General features: G+C 39.0%; 1 protein-coding gene across 2 annotated transcripts; it reads right to left on the reverse strand.

Moving 5' to 3' along the window:
• Positions 1 to 495: 495 nt before the first annotated feature.
• LOC131306047 (prefoldin subunit 1) lies at positions 496 to 12,781 on the reverse strand. Of its 2 annotated transcripts, XM_058332443.1 has the most exons (7): positions 12,641 to 12,781; positions 12,460 to 12,513; positions 3,731 to 3,836; positions 3,506 to 3,512; positions 3,253 to 3,337; positions 719 to 840; positions 496 to 688 (listed from the first exon to the last, which is right to left on the reverse strand). In XM_058332443.1, exons 1-6 carry the CDS (start codon positions 12,662 to 12,664, stop codon positions 727 to 729), a joined length of 390 nt encoding a protein of 129 aa, XP_058188426.1. In that variant the 5' UTR covers positions 12,665 to 12,781; the 3' UTR covers positions 496 to 688; positions 719 to 726. The 2 variants fall into 2 exon arrangements, with proteins under 2 accessions (XP_058188426.1, XP_058188425.1); XM_058332442.1 differs by having other exon boundaries at positions 496 to 840; positions 12,641 to 12,766.
• Between the last annotated feature and the right edge of the window lie 6,274 nt (positions 12,782 to 19,055).

The following is a 19,055-nucleotide window of genomic DNA, read 5'->3' on the forward strand; positions in this document are numbered from 1 at the left end:
ACTCCTAAAATCATTATCCCAACCTTTGTCACGCACAATTCAGAATACGGTCCCCGTAGGTTCCAAGTGATTTTTTCTATCAAAAGCAATCCCGGAGTTCTTCCGATTTATGTTGACACTTTTCCTGCTAGAACTACAAATCTAGAGAGTGGAATTTCAATGAGGCAAAATGTCAAAACAATGCATAATTAGAAACCTAATACTCTATTTCATCAAATAATTACCTATTGAAACAAGCATATACTTATTGGAATATGTAGAAGCTTACTCCTAACGAACCATAAATTAGGGCATGTGATGTACCACGTTCCCATTTCGGAACGAGAAACATACCAAAACCATTCTCACCTTCTACGTCCAACCAGCCAACTGGGCTAAATCTCTACTTTCTTGTCTGAGCTAGGATGGAGACTGCTGGAAGAAACCGACTCCCAAAAGAATTCAAGTTCTGAATGGTCAACATCGATTTTGGGTAACAAAGGCTAAACATCAACATTCGATCTTCAAGTAACCTGATAAAGATAGAGAAAACTCCCGTGTTCGGAGAAATGTAGTAAAAACATAACCCCCTTAACATGAAGTAAAAACGAGTTGCTAAACTGAGGGGCAACAATTCGAAGGGCAGTCAACAGGACAACTTAATATGTGTAGAACAACCAACAAGGAATCTTGTATTACATGTATATATTAAGAAAGAGATACGTAAACTTACAGAAAGTAAGCTTACTACATTACAGACATAGACATTATCTGGCGAGCAAGACCGGGATCTTGCTGTAATAACTCCTTCAGGTTGTTCTCCACTTCTGCAATCTGTTTCTCTAAGTACTCTTTTGAGTTCTGTACATTGCCGAAAACAAAAAGTAGCTTATTTACAGGAAGATATTAAACCATTTGTTTTTTACACTAACTCATGATCCAAGTTCAAGTTCAGACAATGCCAAATTGGCTTTGACACATTCAAGGCAGAGGTTTAGTGTGCACCACATATTGCACCAGACAGCTCGGTGCTTAGGGCAGTTGCATTTTATGTGAGATTTAGGGGGTGTTTGTAGGCAAGGGAAAGAAAGAGAGAAGATAGAAAAAGAAAAAAAAACATTATTTTGTCACACTTTCCTTCTGTTCATCTTTCATTCCTACTTTGAGAATCATCACGGTTATGTTTCTTCACACTTTCACTCAATTTTCTTTCCTCTTTTCCTCTCCATTAATTTTCTATCTTCTACTTAAAACAAAACAAAGAAAAGTCGTACTTCTCTTTTCTTTCCCTTTCTCTTTAATTGAAAAACCAATAAAAAGAAACTTCTATTGCAATTCTTTCCCAATTACTTCCCCTTCAATTCTCTTTCTTTCCACAAGTTCCAGAAACACACCCTTAAGCTTTACAAACTGCCACCCTCAGGCATTCGAGGTCACGTTGTAGTTACTGAAATATTTATGGATAGAGATGCCTATGAATCAACAAACTAAGCCTGCACTAATTGGTCAAGCCAAACTTGACAAAGATCACACCTCCTCAGGGCATCCAGTTTACAACAATAGAACTACCCATGTAAAATTCCCAATCAATGGGGGTATGGACTGCGAGGACCGGAGACAGAACAAACCTTTGGCAATATAAGCACAAAGTGGTTGCTCTCAGAAAGTTTTACCACAAAATACCTCCAAAAGTCGAGGAATTCAAGGGACATCCAGTTTCTAGTTATTATTTGGAACTACAGGATATTGTACAAAACAATCAGCAACAACTAATCATCAACCACCCTTCTCCCCATCTCCCAAACCCAACCACCTATGATACATGGATCCCTCATTTTTTGGGAAGTACCCGTGTCGACACAACGCAACATGGATGCTGGTGTGGGCGCAGGATCTGTGTCGGATCTGCCTAGTTCCATTTGGACATGCCTGAGGAAGCAGCAGCAGCAGCTGAGGAGAAAGAACTGTTGCAGTCTTGGAGAAGATCCGAAAGAACAGCAATAGATCCGCCAAGAAGAAGAGGAAAAAGAAGTGGTGATAGGTTTGTATTTATTGGGCTTCTTTACTAAATAAAAGTGATCAATCTGTATTTGGGCTCCTTGGGCTTATTTATCCAATAGAAAAGTGATCGGTTTATTTGGGCCTCTTTATTAGATTAGGCTACGAATCTGGGCCTACAATGTTGTCTAGATTTCATCTATCCATTTATTATGAATTTGGGCTATGTACTGGGATTGGGTCATATTTCCTTTAAAAAACATTAAGGGAACAAGTCTATTTTTGTTTGCCACTTGAAAATCAAGTGTTTTCTTGTACATACATAAATAAATTAGTAATATTTTTGAAAATTTGGTAGCGTATTCCCGTATCTGCATCCAAATTTGGATACATATCCACAAATCCTCCATTTTGAGGCTTGACGTGCCCAACCCTTGGATATACACCTGTATCCGATTCATGTACCCACGTCCGTGTAACAAAGCCACCCACACACCAGGAAAAAAACACAGTTTCACATATGCACAAGTCTCTTCCTATGTCTGTGCAGAAGTAAAACAATCTATTGTTGCCCACAGTGCTGGCATGCATAATTTATAAGTTCTCACATACACACTTGCATTTAAGATAAAGATGGAAGAAAGAAGAAATTTGATATTTTTAATGGCAAAGTCAGTATGACTTTTGAAATGATATTGAGTCAGCGACACACCTGTACCAATACTGAAAGTCATATTTTGTTCATGAGTCCATCGACTGACAGACGAAACCCTTTTAGAGAACAAGTGAGAAAATGTTCACACGTAATCAACATACCAGGGCTTCTTTAGTGCATTAACTTATTACCCATCCAAGTTGGCCTCGCACAAAAAAAAAGTCCACACAACAGATTGAGGACTCTATAACCCATCTACTTGTCACCCATCTAATTTGGCCCATACCAAAAATAAAGAACAGCAAACAGAATGATTACCTTTATCCCACAATCCACCATTGAAATCCATTTACATTAATGAGGGAAAAAGATGGCGGATTTCATGTAATCTAGAGCATGGATAAACAACATATAAAGACAAATATCAAAGAGTTCTTCTTTTAGACGGGGACAACATAGTAAACCTTTGTGTAATTCAGATTGTGGAATGCACTCGAATTACATATAAAAACCTCTACAAAGTACACATGGGCAGAACCGGCATTCATAACTTCGATTTTACTTAACAATATAGTAAAGACATGAGTAAGTAAGTTAACCAAAGGAACAAAAGAAGACACCTGTAAGGAAGCAATTGCTGTCTCACTATCCTTGAGCTTTTGCTCTTGTTCCTCCATTAAAACTGATTTGGGTTCTAACACAAACCTGGCCAATATTAAATGGAGAGGAAATGTTATGTAATAACAGAAATTAAAAGGAAGTTACTGTGAGAACAAACAAACTCATTGTTGTTTATGATATCAAGTCCCAGCAAATCATGAATCAGGATTAGTAGCAGTTTATTAATCTTTATATAGGTTGTCCGGAACTCACGTTCTCCCTGCAAAATAAGGATGTCGACATCAAATATGGCATTCAGTAAATCAGCATCCAGGAATAGTAGAGTAATTGACAATTGTTGAGGACAATGGATGGGCCATTAAACCGAACTGAGAAGAAGCTACTTTTTCTCTGTTTGAAAAAAGGTTGTTACTGTGGACACACTTGTGAAAAGACAAGCAAGCAACTCTAAGTTAGGGCGTGGTTCTGCTTCCATACCTATAGATTTATATGTATTGGTATCATCAGACAACTGTTGCAGCTCCTCCAAGGTTAAATAAGCGCGCTTCCTATCTCCTTCTTTGTTTCTCACCTGGTTCTGAACCTGAATGTCACGGATTCCACATCTCAGTTTAAAAACCTCAAGGATAATTCTTATCTTTTGAACATAACCAAACCAAGCCATGAAACAAAGCAAGACACCTAAGGATATGTACAACACAAAACCCACATATGATTAATCTAGTAGTCCTAATCCAGTAATTTTCTATAGAAAGCAAATGCAAATTGATATGGAATTTGCACATCTTTATTCAAAACTTGCATTCTAAGGGCATCTCTAGTGGGTGACTTTAGCTTATCATTAGGCTCAGATTTTTCTGACAAAAAACAGTTAACAAACATTTTTTTGTGTTTTTGAGCTCTAGTGGTGCAATTAAACTATGGCTACAGTTGGGTCCAAGCTAAGTCGGATGTTAACTGTAGCTTTACGTGAAGCGAACAAGAGAGAGAGAGGAGGAGAGAGAACAAAGCAAAGGCTGTTCTGCGCCAGAGGGGGAGAGAGAGAAAGGGAGGGATGAGAGGAGAGAGAGAAGAGGAGTGGGCCCATTTCCATACATAATATATATATATATATATATATATATATATATATATATATATATATATATTCTCTTTTAACCCACTCTACCATACATCTTAACTACACCACTACAACACACATTCATTCTCTAAATTTATACATTCTTAACAAACAAAAATACTAATAGATGCTCTGATACTAATAGTCAAATGAAAGACACGCATTCTAATAGTTATCTTACACAACTTGCATATACAAACCTAAGTTCAAACAATTCGCATACAGGTAACATGAGATGTTGTAAGGTTTTCCTCACCTTAAACATAAGCCTTTAACCTTCTACTCAAGGAAGTAGACACCATAGTTGATATTCAAAAAGCAAGGGTACGGATTATGGGAAAGCCAAATCTAAACATTTTATGTCCCAACTCCCAAGTACTAGTCTTAGGCAAAGAATCGACAAAAAAGGTGTGAATCCTCAAAATTTAGTATGGACAGGAAAATTCTGGCAGTGCAGTCACCATTTCATGTAGCGCTTTCTGGCGAATAATACCCTCAATGTAACTCTAAGTTGACCAGAGCAAACAACCCTAATTCCTCATAAAACAAAAATGAACAACATTGTTTCAAGTATTAACATAGTATGGTATCTTTAACCAACAGTCTTGTACAAATGGGGATTCCACTTACAAGTACCAATGGGAAAAACACACAGAATAATAATAGCCAGTTCCGGATAATTTTAGCTCCTTAACAACACAAGTATTCTACTTTGAATTCTGATGACCAGGAAGGGAACGACCCATTTACCAACTATTGAGTCTTGGTGACTCCAAACCTGGAGGTATTAAGGGCCTCAATCTCCAACACGAGCAAAGCCATGGCATTTGCAAAAGAAAATGGTAGAACTTAAAAACGAGACTTAAGTTCCACAAAAGAGCAACTTCAAATCAATCTACTACTACTAATAGCAACATAAAATCGGACAATCCAAACTAAGAGGTATGAATATAAATTTCAAGATACATTTATAACTATATGTGCACACGAATATAAGCATGTATATAGGGCATACTGAAAAACATAGGCAGAGACACTTATTTAGCTATCTTCAAGTACACTGAATATAGAGAAACATATGTATACGTGTAAACCTTATATGTTAACCAGGTTTTCCCACTTGCTCAGCGCTCGTCCTATAACACAACCACACTATGGGTGCACAAACTCTCATAGAATCTTGTTAACGCTTTGTAATGTTCTAATCCTTCTCGGACAAATCAAGGGAAACATATGCAAGAAGACAGAAGCGGGTGCCACCAGAGATCAATCATTATTTAGACTTCCACTGTAAGAGGTTATGATTTTGTACAAAAGATTTGGAAATGGGAAGGATATAGGGGCAGTCTCGATTGAGAAGAAGAAGAGAAGACTGATCAAAATTGGCCTAGAGACAAGAAAGTGTTTAAGAAATAACTGAAAGAGAATAAAAGGTCACTATTACACGGTTTTGGGTAGAACCATGGTTTTCAATCACGATATCGGTCGGCGTAACGGTCGCAGTCACGAGAAACAAGTATCGGGAGTATCGGTCAATGTGACACCGTGATGTAGGACAAGATTGAAATAAGGCTAAGTATAATCAAACACAAGAGGAACGGGCTGTTTTGAGGCTGTGGACGGTGTACGTGAATAGTATTTTGTAAGGAGGAGAGAAAGGGTTAGAGAAGATAGATCTAGGCATCACACCTAGGTTACCAAAGGCATCACACCTAAGGCCTCTTTAACATCACACAATCATAAAAGCTTAAAGCTAAAGTTTCATTCATTCAATCATGATGTTCCATAAGGCTTACAATCTTATTTATACCCATTTCAACTTGACTCTAGAACTTCCCAAAATAAATAACCTTAAACTAACTTTAGACTCCCAAAGACGCATTGAACATAGACTCTTAGGCTGAATTAATGACATGGAAAAACCAAATCTCTACGATCAACTAATGGACTCTTTCATTGCATTAATGACATGGAAAAACCAGCCCATGTCTAGCCAAGATCCCAAGTTGGCCCTATTTCATCCAACATTTGCCAAATTTAAGCTTGGGCCTTATAACCATCCCATCCATAAGGCCATAACTTCCAACCATATGAAATTACTCTAGAACAACCAATTTCATGTTGGAAATGCCACATGAAGAGGCTGTGAATAATAACCACGTATCTTCTCCCATTGAATTGACCATGCATGTACCAAGTGAAAATGACGTGTTTGTTGGCATAAAAGAAAAGCATTAAGTAGCAACAAGCAATTACTAAACTCTAGTACAATTCTTGAAAAGGCTTTTGTAACAATCTTTTGAAGAAGTTTTGGATCCTTCAAATTAAGAGGCACAAATTAATCACAAGAAATGAGAGAGTACAGAACCAGAAGTAATAACAAAGAGATGAGGATTTTAAATTGAGCTACTCTACCTTTAAGAGAAGTGTTAGGTTGATAGGATGGTACAAAAGGTCTTCTCCAACATCTACTACCCGATGATATGTGTGACTCATACAAATCAGGACTAATCACTTTGACTTCAATAATAATATATAATAATAGGCAGCTAAAATCTTCAAAAACGATACCGAAGCTCACATTTAAAACTTAAATAATTACCTTAAGGACAAATGACCTTAAATCCTTTATATCTTGAGGGGCCATCAAACAAGAGCATAATGAACTCTGAAATCATGTTGAGACCACGTATCCTCATCCAAATTCTGGCACGGCAAGTAATGAATGTTGGGAAGTGCATCAGGAAACATCCTCAATATATCATTCAACACCTCTTCAGGCGGCTTTTCCTTTTTTCGATCTCACGTATACATATGTTGCCCGTATGTAGTGCGTTGCACCATTAAGTTTATAACTAAATTGTACTTGACCGTCATCATTGTAGATGAGGAAGCGATAGATTGATCGGTTTTCATCAGATTCACCAAAATCATGATCTAGTGGATGCCGGGTTATCAATTTCCTCTTATTAATGACATTGTTAGCGTCGTGTAAAGACACAATGTCATGGAATGCATACTTTTGCTGATCTCGTTAATTTGATGGATCAGACACATAGTTGAGACTTTCCAAGAAAAATGGGAAGAATAATTATAGAACGCAATCCGCTTAGCTTGATATAGTGAAATATAATCCTCGTAATAATGTGAGTAGATTGGTTTTCCGGCCAAGTGCTTCCACTGGTGCAGGGTATTAGGACGTGGATACTTCGCAATGATTTTGCTTACCATGGTACGAACTTCATGGAGGTCGGATAGAATGCCTTTCACTATAGGATGATCATTATACAGGAAAAGAATCCATCCTTCTTGTTATAGCTCCAAAAACTTGGAGAAATACCGTCCTCATTCCTATAATGACTCCATTGCCACCCATCTCGTAATGAGGAAGGTGTTTCTCCAAGTTTTTGGAGCTATAACAAGAAGGATGGGTTCTTTGCACGAGAATAACAACTATTGTGGAAACTTGCGAGGAATTCTCATCTGGACAAAATTTGAGTATAAAGATGCACCTCTATTAGTGTGTTTTCCTCCATGTGAGAATTACGTCCCAAATAACGATCCTCCTACAGTGAAGGCATTCTATCCGACCTCAATGAAGTTCTTACCATGGTAAGTGAAATCATTGCAGGGTATCCACCTCCTAACACATTGCACCAGTGCACCTGGCCGAAAAACCCATCTGCTCACCTTATCATGAGAGTTATATTTCACTATATCAATATAAGCGGATTGCATTCTATAATTATTTTTTCCACATTTTTCTTGGAAAGTCTCAACTATGTGATATAATCCATCAAATTAATGAGATCATCAATAGGCAAAAGTATGCATTCCATGACATTGTGCCTTTAAACGACGCTAACAACGGCACTGATATAAGAAATTGGATAACCCGACTTCCACTAGATCATGATTATGGTGAATCTGACAAAAACCAAACAATCTACCACTTCCTCATCTACAATGATGATGTTCAAGTACAATTCACTTATAAACTTAATGGTGTGGCGCACTACCTACGGACAACATATGTACATGTGAGATCAAGAAAGGGAAAAGCCGCCTAGAGAGGAGTTGAATTATATATTGGGGATGTTTCCTGACGTACTTCCCAACAGTCATTACTTGTGCCAGAATTTGGATGAGGATATGTGGTCTTGGCATGCTTTCGGAGCTGACATCATTAAGCTATTGTCTGATGGCCCCACAAGATATAAAGGATTTAAGGTCATTCGTCCTTGAGGTAATTATCTAAGTTTTAAATGTGTGCTTCGGTATCGTTTTTGAAAATTTTAGTTACCTATTATTATATCTTATTACTAAAGTTGAAGTGGTAAGTCATGATTCGTATGAGTGACACACATATCATCGGATAGTAGATGTTGGAGATCCTATCAACGTAACACTTCTTTTAAGGTAGAATAGCTCATTTTAAAATCCTCCTCTCTTTGCCTTGTTCGGTTGTGGGTTTTGAAAATTTTTGGGTTTGGTTTTTGGATAATGAGTGAGGAGAGAAAATAGGATAATAATTGGGGATAGGGGTAATGAGTGGAGAGATATAAAGAGAGAAATGAGATTAATGATTGGATATATGGGTAATGAGTGGAGAGAGAAATGAAAGTAATGATTGAAAATATAGGTAATTAGTGGATTTGGATTTGGAAAATTTTTTCCAAACCCACAACCGAACAAGGGCTTACTTGATGCGGTCCAGAAAAGGTGGCTATGGGCATTCTAGTAATTTAACCATTATTTGGTCTTGGAGGGTAATGATTGCCCATGGGTCCACTTGGGATACGGCTAGACATGGGCTCAAGTCTTAGAGTGTCTTTTGGGTTCTAGTAAAGTTTTTTTTTTTTTTTAATCAAAAAACTATTTCATTAACAGCCAAAATAGGCTAATTACAGCAAATCCATCCTAGAACAGAGAAAGGGAACCTACAGCAAACCATCACCGAAGGAAACAATAAGCATAGGTGACCCAGGAGCAGCGATAAAAAACCGCAAAGCTAGAAATAGACTTGTGCGCAACTCACCGCCACAAAGGGTGGGAACACGAGGGGCCAACCATCTAACCACTAGCCACCCCAGCCTGATAAAGGAACCCTATCAAAGACAAACTATACAAGCCGATGGAAAGTCTATTTAATTTCTAGTCAAAGTTTTTAGAGTCAATTAGTTGACAAAGGACTCATTTGGTTTTCCATGTCATTAATGCAGTCAGAGTCCATTAGTTGATCAAAGAGTCATCACACCTAGGGGCTCTTTCGCATCACACCAAAGAGATGATTGCATCACACAATCAAAGAGCTCGAAATAACCGATTCCTAAAAAGGTTGGTCTCAAGTTGGGGAAAGTGCAACTAAAGGGTACAATGATGCAAGTCATTTCTGGCCCAGTGTTTCTAAGCAAACTTCTGTCAATACGGCTGATCCAAAAGGCAAAAACTACGCAGAAAACAAAGGGGGAGGAAAAGACAACAGGTGCTTTAAGTGTGGTGAAACTGTTCACATGGCATATCAATGTCCGAAGAGGAACTTACACATACATGGGAATGGAGCAAGAAGCTGAATTTGACCAACAAAATAATGATGATTCCTTTGACGTTGGGGTGCTAAATACAGATGACTTAGCAGAATAGGAGGTGGACAATTCATTGATCTCTATTGTTAGCCGTATCCTTACAGCGCCTAAAGTTGAAAAGAAAGAAAGGAAGAGTACTTCTATTTTTCAGATGCTAGTTCACTGTGGAAACCAAGCCTGAAAGCTTATCATTGATGGTGGGAATTGCATGAATGTTGTATCCACAGCCACAGTGAAGCGTCTTAAGCTTCCTGTTCAACCACATCCTCATCCGTATAAGGTAGCTTGGATAGACAACACTTCCATTCCGGTGCGCTGTCTAGTTTCTTTCTCTTATGGTTCTTATAGTGATTCTATCTGGTGTGACGTAATTCCCATGAATGCCACACATATCCTTCTTGGGAGACCATGGCTTTATGATAGAGATGTGTGGCATTGTGGGAAAGAGAACACATATGCTTTCTCATTCAAGAACAAGGAGATTGTTTTGAAGCCAATGAATACAGCTGAAATCGAAAAATACAAGGAAAAGAAGCCAAAGGATGTTGCTGAAAATAAGCCTAAATCTCTCCACATTCTCACCAAGAAGTGTTTTCAAGCCGAGAGTATGGAACTGGGAGTTATTTATGCCGTGGTGGTAAAAGAAGTATCAGAATCAGCTGCTGCATCAGCCTCTGTATTACCATCAGAAGTGGCTGAGTTGCTGTCCCGTTTTTTCTGATGTTGCACCTAAAGAGCTCCCAAATGAATTACCTCCCATGCGCAATATCCAGCATGCAATAGATCTCATTCCAGGTTCACAATTGCCTAATCTTCCAGATTATCTCATGAATCCAAGGGAGCATGCAGAGCTTAAAAGGGAGCACGCAGAGCTTAAAACCAAATATTTCTCTTCAAGAGGATGAACCGATGAAGTAGAAAGCAAAGAATCGGATGCGCATTGCGCTGAAGTACCTGAAGATGTGAAAGATTCCACTGCTAGTTTTGATCTTAACATACCCTGAATGACGATTAATCAGTTGCGGGAGCTTTACGAGATGGAATCTAAGGGGCATTTTAATGAACTTTTGCATAGAGTTGAACGGGAAGTGGAGAAAGTGATGGAGCTGGTTGCTGGAGAAATGAAGGAAACCATTGCCGGCCAGAATCCGATATGCCTTTACAGATGCATAAGTTGCAGCCAGAATCCACTAGTACAGTGCCAAAAGAATTTCCCATTGAGTTTCACTTGGTTAATCGGGTGAATTCAAGCAACCAAGGGAAGTCATAAGGTGCACCAACCGTTGATGTAATTAAAAAAGAGGTCAATGTCAAATTACATGAAAGTAATGTCACCACAAGAGAGATGGGGCCAACCAGTGTCTTCATACCAAACAAGTTCAAGGATCCACATGTGAAGTCAAAAGCCTCATTGTCTTCCTTTTTGTTTGAAACGAAAAAGGATTGGTCTAGACTTCAAGCTTTTCATACCAAGATGTGGTTGCAAATATGGAGGAGTTCATGGAGTCTTATACTCCAATACTTTAAAACTCGAGGACAAGTTTTCTCCAACCAGGGGAGAATGATGTGGTCCAAAAAAGGTAGTCAGGGGCATTATGGTAATTTAACCATTATTTGGTCTTGGAGGGTAATGATTGCCCATGGGTCCACTTGGGATATGGCTAGACATGGGCTCAATTCTTAGAGTGTCTTTTGGGTTCTAGTCAAGTCAAAATGTCTATTTAATTTCTAGTCTAGTCCTTAGAGTCAATTAGTTGATCAAGGAGTCATTTGGTTGTCCATGTCATTAATGCAATCAAAGAGTCATTTAATTTTTCCATGTCATTAATGAGTAAAAGAGTCTATGTTCAATGTGTCTTTGGGAGTCTAAAGTTAGTTGGAGGTTATTTATGTTGGGAAGTTCTAGAGTCAAATTGAAATTGGTATAAATAAGATTGTAAACCTTGCAAATCATGATTGAATGGATGAAAAATTGAGTAGCTTTCAAGCTCTTTGATTGTGTGATGCAATAATCTCTTTGGTGTGATGTGTGATGCTAAAGAACCCCTAGGTGTGATGCCTTGAGTTTTCTAGGTTTGATGTCTAGACGTATCCTTCTCCAACCCTTCATCTCCTTCTTCTTACAAAATTACTATTCATGTCTACTGTTCACAGTCCCCCAAAAGCAGCCCTTTTTCTTGTGTTTGATTATACTCAGCCTTCTTCCAGGCCTCTACTTTTGATCAAAATTCGAAGTTTCGAACTTACAGCTATAAAATCTTTATTCCAGGCCTCTACTTTTGATCAAAATTCAGAGTTTCGAACTACTCCAGAACCAAAAGTCAAAATTTTGGTTCGTTCATAATCAGCGTACTCATTCTGGTACAACCCACGCAATGCCCATTTTTCTAGACACTTCATATAGTCACGAACGGCAAATTTATAGCATTAAGAACTAGAATCACACTTCTTTATACAAAAAAAATAAAAAATCCTTTATAGGAATAGTTGAACACAATCACCTGCTTCAACTTTCCAGTAGTTTCAATCAAGCGAGCTTGAATCTCCAGAAACGCCTGTTCACAAATTCAGTACAACAAATTACGAGATCTAATCAAATGTTGTTAACTCAAGCTCAAATGATGCAAAAGAAATTATATGGACATTTATTATGCGTGTATAGAAGGAGAGAGAATTGGGTACCGCTCTGTTTGCTTCGTCAGCCATTTTTCTCTCTTCTAGTTCAGTGCGATTAGAAAAAATTTTGAGCAGCAAATTACCTCAAAGGATAGAAAAGTGCACGGGAACAAGGGCTTCTAAGTTGGACCGGCCCGTACTTTCGCCTTTCACTACCACGGGCTAGACGCAACGGGTTTGGGGCTGTGTTGGTTGTTTTTTGTTTTTTGTATCGGCAAAAGCACGCCTTACATTTATTGAGACCAAAGTACGGGCCCGTCCAACTTAGAAGCCCTTATTCCCGTGAACACCAGACCAACAACAAAGCCTCGTTCTCTAGAACTGAAACACGCGGCCCACAAAAAAACCACCCCGCTGCCGTAAAGCTCGCCTTCTCTCTCACCACCGTCAAGCTCGCAACTAACCGCCGCCGTCGAGCTAGCCTCCTATCTCGCATCCATAGGCTCGCGTTCTCACTCGTTCTCCACTACACCGTCTTAAGGTTAGTTCCCTATTTGTTTCGATTGTTCTTTCTTTCCTCTCCCTTTCTCTCACATCCAGCACTTTTCGCGCTCTGATCGACCTTTCTTCGATCTGTTTTAACCTCTCTTCGTTGGACGAAGTAGATCTAGATGTTGACACCGGTGGTTTCAAGGCCAAGAGAGACAGAGGAGGAGGCAGAGGAATTAGATGTGGTTCGTCGGCGATGAAACTAAATCTAATCAACTAGTGTAATTGTTATGTTCTCTGGCCTTGAGATTGTCGTTTTGGTTGTTGGTCGTGCACTTGAAGTTTTTGATGATTTGTGTGAGTGAAACTAGGTTCATGGACTTCACAAGCTCAAAGCTAATGAAATCCAGTTAAATTCACGAGCTCAAAGCAATGAAATTTACGAGCTCCACTGTTTTGTTGTGTTTTGAAACCCAATGAAATTCACAAGTTGAAAGTTAAAAGAAATTCACGAGCTCGAAGCTAATGAAATTCGCTTGGCGGTGGTTATGTTTTGAAACCCATTGAAATTCACGAGCTCGAAGCCAAAGTTGTGAAAATAGTGAAGTTTCGAAAGTAGTAAATTTCACTAACTTTTTGTGAAATTAGTGAAATTTCGTCGGCCGGAAGAGGGTGGAGGTGGGATGGGGTGATGAAAAGATAGTAAAGTGTGAAATTATATTTAGTGAAGGGTAAAAAGGGCAAAGCCCTACACATCTGGGGGCATTGCGCTCAAAAACATCTAAGGGCATGAGAACCCAAATCACAGTGGGATAAGGCCTCATAACATCCCTAAAGGCCTACAGTGCCCAGATAAAGCTCAAACATCTAAAAGACCTAAAAATCCGAAACTTACATTGAAGCCCAGCCTAGAGAAAATCCAAAACCTAAAACCTCGTTGCCACCCAAACAAACAGTAAAACCAACCTCTCCAATCAGCCACCGTCAAACCCTTCAAGCCACCATTTGCCGCCCCTCCAAAGAAGCCAAACCAGAACCCAAACATGCCAAAACTGCCACGGATGCTACCCTTACTGTTAGGCGAGTACCGGGTCGTTCAACAACGATCGACCACGGCGAGAGCCACGCCAATCGCAAACAACAAACTGTAGAAGCCCATGCCATTAGGCATGATTGGAAAACCCAACAGAGATCCGAACAGGCATCCACGTCTTGTTTTGCGACCATGAACGGAGAAACCAACCGATGCGGGCAGGGGGTCAAAAAAATAGAAGGGAGAATGGAAGAGACAAAGGATCGACAACAATATCAGATCTGACCTGTAACGACCGCTCCATCTTTGTACAATATTGTCCGCTTTGGACGTCCAAAGCCCATAGACTTCCCAGTAGGTCACCCATCCATGGACTACCCCAGGATGAGCACGCTTAACTATGAAGTTCATATGCGCTTTGGCCCACCCTCACGACTTTAAAAGGCTTTGTACAAGTAGGAGGGATCTTTCCTTATAAACCATGACTTGCCCCTCCTGTCCGGACGGAGCCTACTATCCTGCAGTACCACTGGCCATCGAAAAGTGGAGTGTCACAATCTACCCCCTTAGGGATGCAACGTCCTCGTTGCGCAGGCCCAGCAACCTCCCATGGGGTCAATGGTATTAGAGCCTCACCCTGGGCAAAGTGGTAGGTAGACCCATCAATTCTTTTTATTCAGCCTAGTAGAGCACTCGGGCATTGCATTTTGGCGATTTACCGTTCGATCGAGGTGAGTGGTTAAGCATGTGATCCCCTATTTCGAAATCCTCTTGAGCTAATCTATTATTGACAATTCGTTATTCGTTATGATCCGATGATGATTATTCTTATTCGTTGCTCTTATAATTATTGACAATTGATATACCCTTTGGCATACAAGGTTAATTGAGAATATTTGTGATTGATCGATTGTCCTTACTTTTATTGTCGTCGATTCATTGACTCCATAATATTATTGTGACTCTGCAACGGCACGGGGAATAATCCTGGTGTAGGTGCCTCTGGTTCGCTGTTGTTCTTATGTGTTGGGACCATGGACTATATGTTTATATTTGTGAAAGTCCAAGGAAAAGACCCGTAAAATATCGTGGTGACTTTGGCCGCTAGGGAAAAGACTTGTGAAATACTCTGTGACTCTAGTGCTCAACGGATAGGGAAAAAACTTGTGACATACCCTGTGACCCTACTCCGGATCGGCTTAGGAAAAAGGTCTAAGGCGCTAGTTTCCCTATAACACCCAAGCAGACCACTGGCCCAATACCTTGATTTTGATCCACAAGCCACACCACATAGCCCAAAAACTTAAGCACAAGGTACTAGTAGTAGCCCACAAAGTTTGTTATATGCCTAAGATCATCTATGTAGACTTCCGATGTGGGACGGGGTGTTCCCCAACTTTATAGCCTCGCGCCCTCGCGAGGGGTTGAGCATTATAATCACCGATACTAATCAAACCAAATTAACCAACAACCAAATCCAACCAAACTCCAAAGGCCCACATGGTCGTATACATGGATGGCTCTGATACCACCTGTAACGCTCCAAGCAGACTACTGGCCCAATACCTTGATTTTGATCCACAAGCCGCACCACATAGCCTAAAAGCTTAAGCACAATATACTAGTGGTAGCCCACAAGGTTTGTTATATGCCCAAGATCATTCATGTAGACTTCCGATGTGGAACGGGGTGTTACACAACCTTGTCGGATAGCCAAAATCCCCAGTTGCGAGCCACCGCGAAGCTCTATGTGTTGGCTCCCAAAAACAGCAAGAGGAGATCAACTGTTAAGATTCATGGACGCTTGCACCGCCGCCAAAAACCGCCATCGCCACCATCTCGTTATTGCCTTTGCCGACCAAATGGTGAAGGAAGAACGAAAATCGCCGGGGGAGGAGCGGAGAGGTGAGGTCCCCCCGCCCCGCAGTAAAAACCCTATCTTATCACTTGTGCCTTTTTGGTTCTAAAGAGAGAGAGGGAGATGGAGATTTTGGTTGTGTTGGCCATGGCCTTTTCGGCTAAATAAGCCAATTAGCTTTTCTTTTTTTCTCGTTGAACCTATAGGTTTATCATATTTTGATTTTTCTAGGTACCACGCGGAACCTCCTAGAACATCACGCGGAACCTCCTAGAACAAAAGATGATTTTTATGATGATGGAAATAATTATTCCAAATGGTCCCTGGTATTGCATTAAATGATATTTTTTTAGGAAAATTTATAGAAATGGTCCTCCTAATTTTACCCGAGTCTCATTTTCGTCCTCCAAGTATCAATTATAACTTTTTTGACCTTCAAGTTTAGTTTTCATAACAATTTGGTCCATTTGATAACATCTGTGAGCTAAAATGGACGGAAAAAATTAGATTAAGGGCATACGTTATCAATTGGATCAACTTGGTATGAACTGCAACGTCCAAACTATTATCAGTCTAATTTTTTCCATCCATTTTGGCTGACAGAAGTTATCAATTGAACCAATTTGATACGAAAACCAAACTTGAAGGTCAAAAAAGTTGCAATTGATACTTAGAAGATGAAAATGAGACTCAGGTGAAACTAAGAAGACAATTTATATAAATTTTCCTATTTTTTATTATTCCTGTAATAACATCAGAAGGCGTGTTTATCTTTTTAATCATGTTATACTAAATATTTGTTGAAATTGCGTATAGGTATTACTCTAAATTATTCGAGGGTAATAATCGAATCGGATGCTGAGGCAATTTTAAAAGCTATGTGTCTTTGAAGACCACTCCTTTGGATATTGCGGTTATGATTCAAGACTGTCAAGCTCTTAAGGCTTCATTTTTTTCGTGTAATTTTAATTTTGTTAAACATGAGTGTAATTGGGTTGCACATGTTTGTGCAAAAAAAAAACCCTCTCTAGTTGTTCGTCCAACTTGTGTTATCTGCTTCCATGGAGTTCAGTATTCTCTGATGTTTAGGCGTTTTCCGCCCTTTAGATTAGTAAACTTTCTCCATTTTGACAAAAAAAAATAAAATAAAAAAGAGACTCCATCTGTTTATATCTTTACGAGTCTAAGCAAGAGGAAGAAATAAGTTAATTAATGATTTCTTTAGCAGGCGTTAACAATAAAGAGTTTATCAACCTGTCGACTCTGCTTATTTATATCTGTATCGGCCAGGGCAAAGGAAAAAATAAGTTATCGGGGCAAGAGAAAGAAAGCTAGTATTTCACAAAGATGGTTTCCTGGGTTTGGAAACAAGTTTCTACTACGGTAGTGATCTTGATTATAACCCTATTCGTCATGCAACTGGTTTCTGCTAATACGGGTACGCGATTTGTTATCCATCAGAATTCTAAGTATTACGAAAATATGTGATAGACTTAATATTCTCTATTGTCTAGCCAAATTTACTGGTGTATTAGTTTTGAGCAAAGTAGGTATAAACTAACTCGGTAATATAGCTTTCCAGAGAAGTCGCCAAATTCAATCACAATATGGTTCCTTTTATTTGCATCAACTTTTAATCGTACAGAGAGATTTACACAAGCGACGAATGAATTCCCACTCCAATCTTCGTTTTTGTTCTGGGGTTCTGATTATTTGCAGTCTTCGGTTGCGCATACATAAGTATTCGACTTTTGTTTTGTGATAAAGGGGAATTGTTGCATCAAACTATTGAAGAATTGATTTTAGGCTTGAACCATAAGGTCATTTACTTGATTTTATGTAACTATTGCACAAAGCCAGCCCCATATAAACGCTCATTGCATCAAATGATAAATTCATTTGCTTGCATCAAACTATTGCATAAAGCCAGCCCCATAAACATGAAGACGCATTTGCATGAGCAAATGTTTAGGCTCGATTTTCAGGGTAGTAACACGTTTGACTTTTTTTTTTTTTGCAGACGAACATGTGTGGAAGATGGCGTTACACTTCGAAAGGAGAAGAATCAACCCCAATCCTCCACCGCCTCCAATTCTAGATGAAGTACGGTCATATGGACAACCTAGGTTGGGAACAAGACCCGGACCCTCCATCTCTTGACAAGCTAGATTGGCTACCTGATTAGTGTTAATGGAAATTGTGCTCTAACCTAGTATTAGATGAAAAGGCAGTGAAGTTTTAGTGCAAGTCGAAATGATAAAATATAGTCGTGATGTTAGTGTACATATGCACAAGTCTCAATATGAAGCAGGGTAACGTAAAATGATAGTCTTCAACATAGGTTCTTCATTTTGTTCGAATTCTCATTTTGACGAATTTGCATGAAGCAAATTTTGGCACTTACTAACAAATGCAGTTTGGAGGGCAAAACACTAACATTATGGCACCTTTTTCAGTTTGGCTAGATGAACATAATGAGGCGGTGGGTGGGTCGACAAGCGGGTCTGTTTTGTGACCCCTAATAAGTTTAGGGTTTAAGTTGATACAATCGTAATTGTAGGTGTAAATTTAGGAATTGTCAAAATTCCAGTCTCAAAAAACATAATTTTCCCTAAAACCTAGTACTAGTAAGTCTAGTATAGATATCTCGTCCCGACAACTTTTATAAAGATTTTACATTTTGTTGTCTTGTCTTACTTTTGATTGGTTTAAAATTTCCAAACGCGTGGAGTAACTTTCAAGACGGCAGTGATAATGCCTAAATTGTTTTTGTTGATGTCAAAACTCTATGAAAGTCTTGTATATTGTACATAGTATAAGTCTTTTGTGCACCAGAGTTTGGTGCGTTTTGATAACAACAAAAACAGTCTTGACATTATCATTTTTCTAAACCATAACTTTGGACAAAATAGATGAAGACAAATATTTAGAAACAATCCAAAGTAAGTACCATAGATAGTATTTACACCCAATTGATGCAGATATATTTATTTCTAATGCTATAGTCTCCATCCAAAATTTATTGTCAAACAAAAAAAAAAATGGTCAGCTGGAACGAATTAGTATCAATTTTATTTTTTTCCCCGAGAAGAACCTACTTT

Source organism: Rhododendron vialii, chromosome 1a (assembly GCF_030253575.1).
Source record: "Rhododendron vialii isolate Sample 1 chromosome 1a, ASM3025357v1".
Classification (NCBI taxonomy): Eukaryota; Viridiplantae; Streptophyta; class Magnoliopsida; order Ericales; family Ericaceae; genus Rhododendron; species Rhododendron vialii.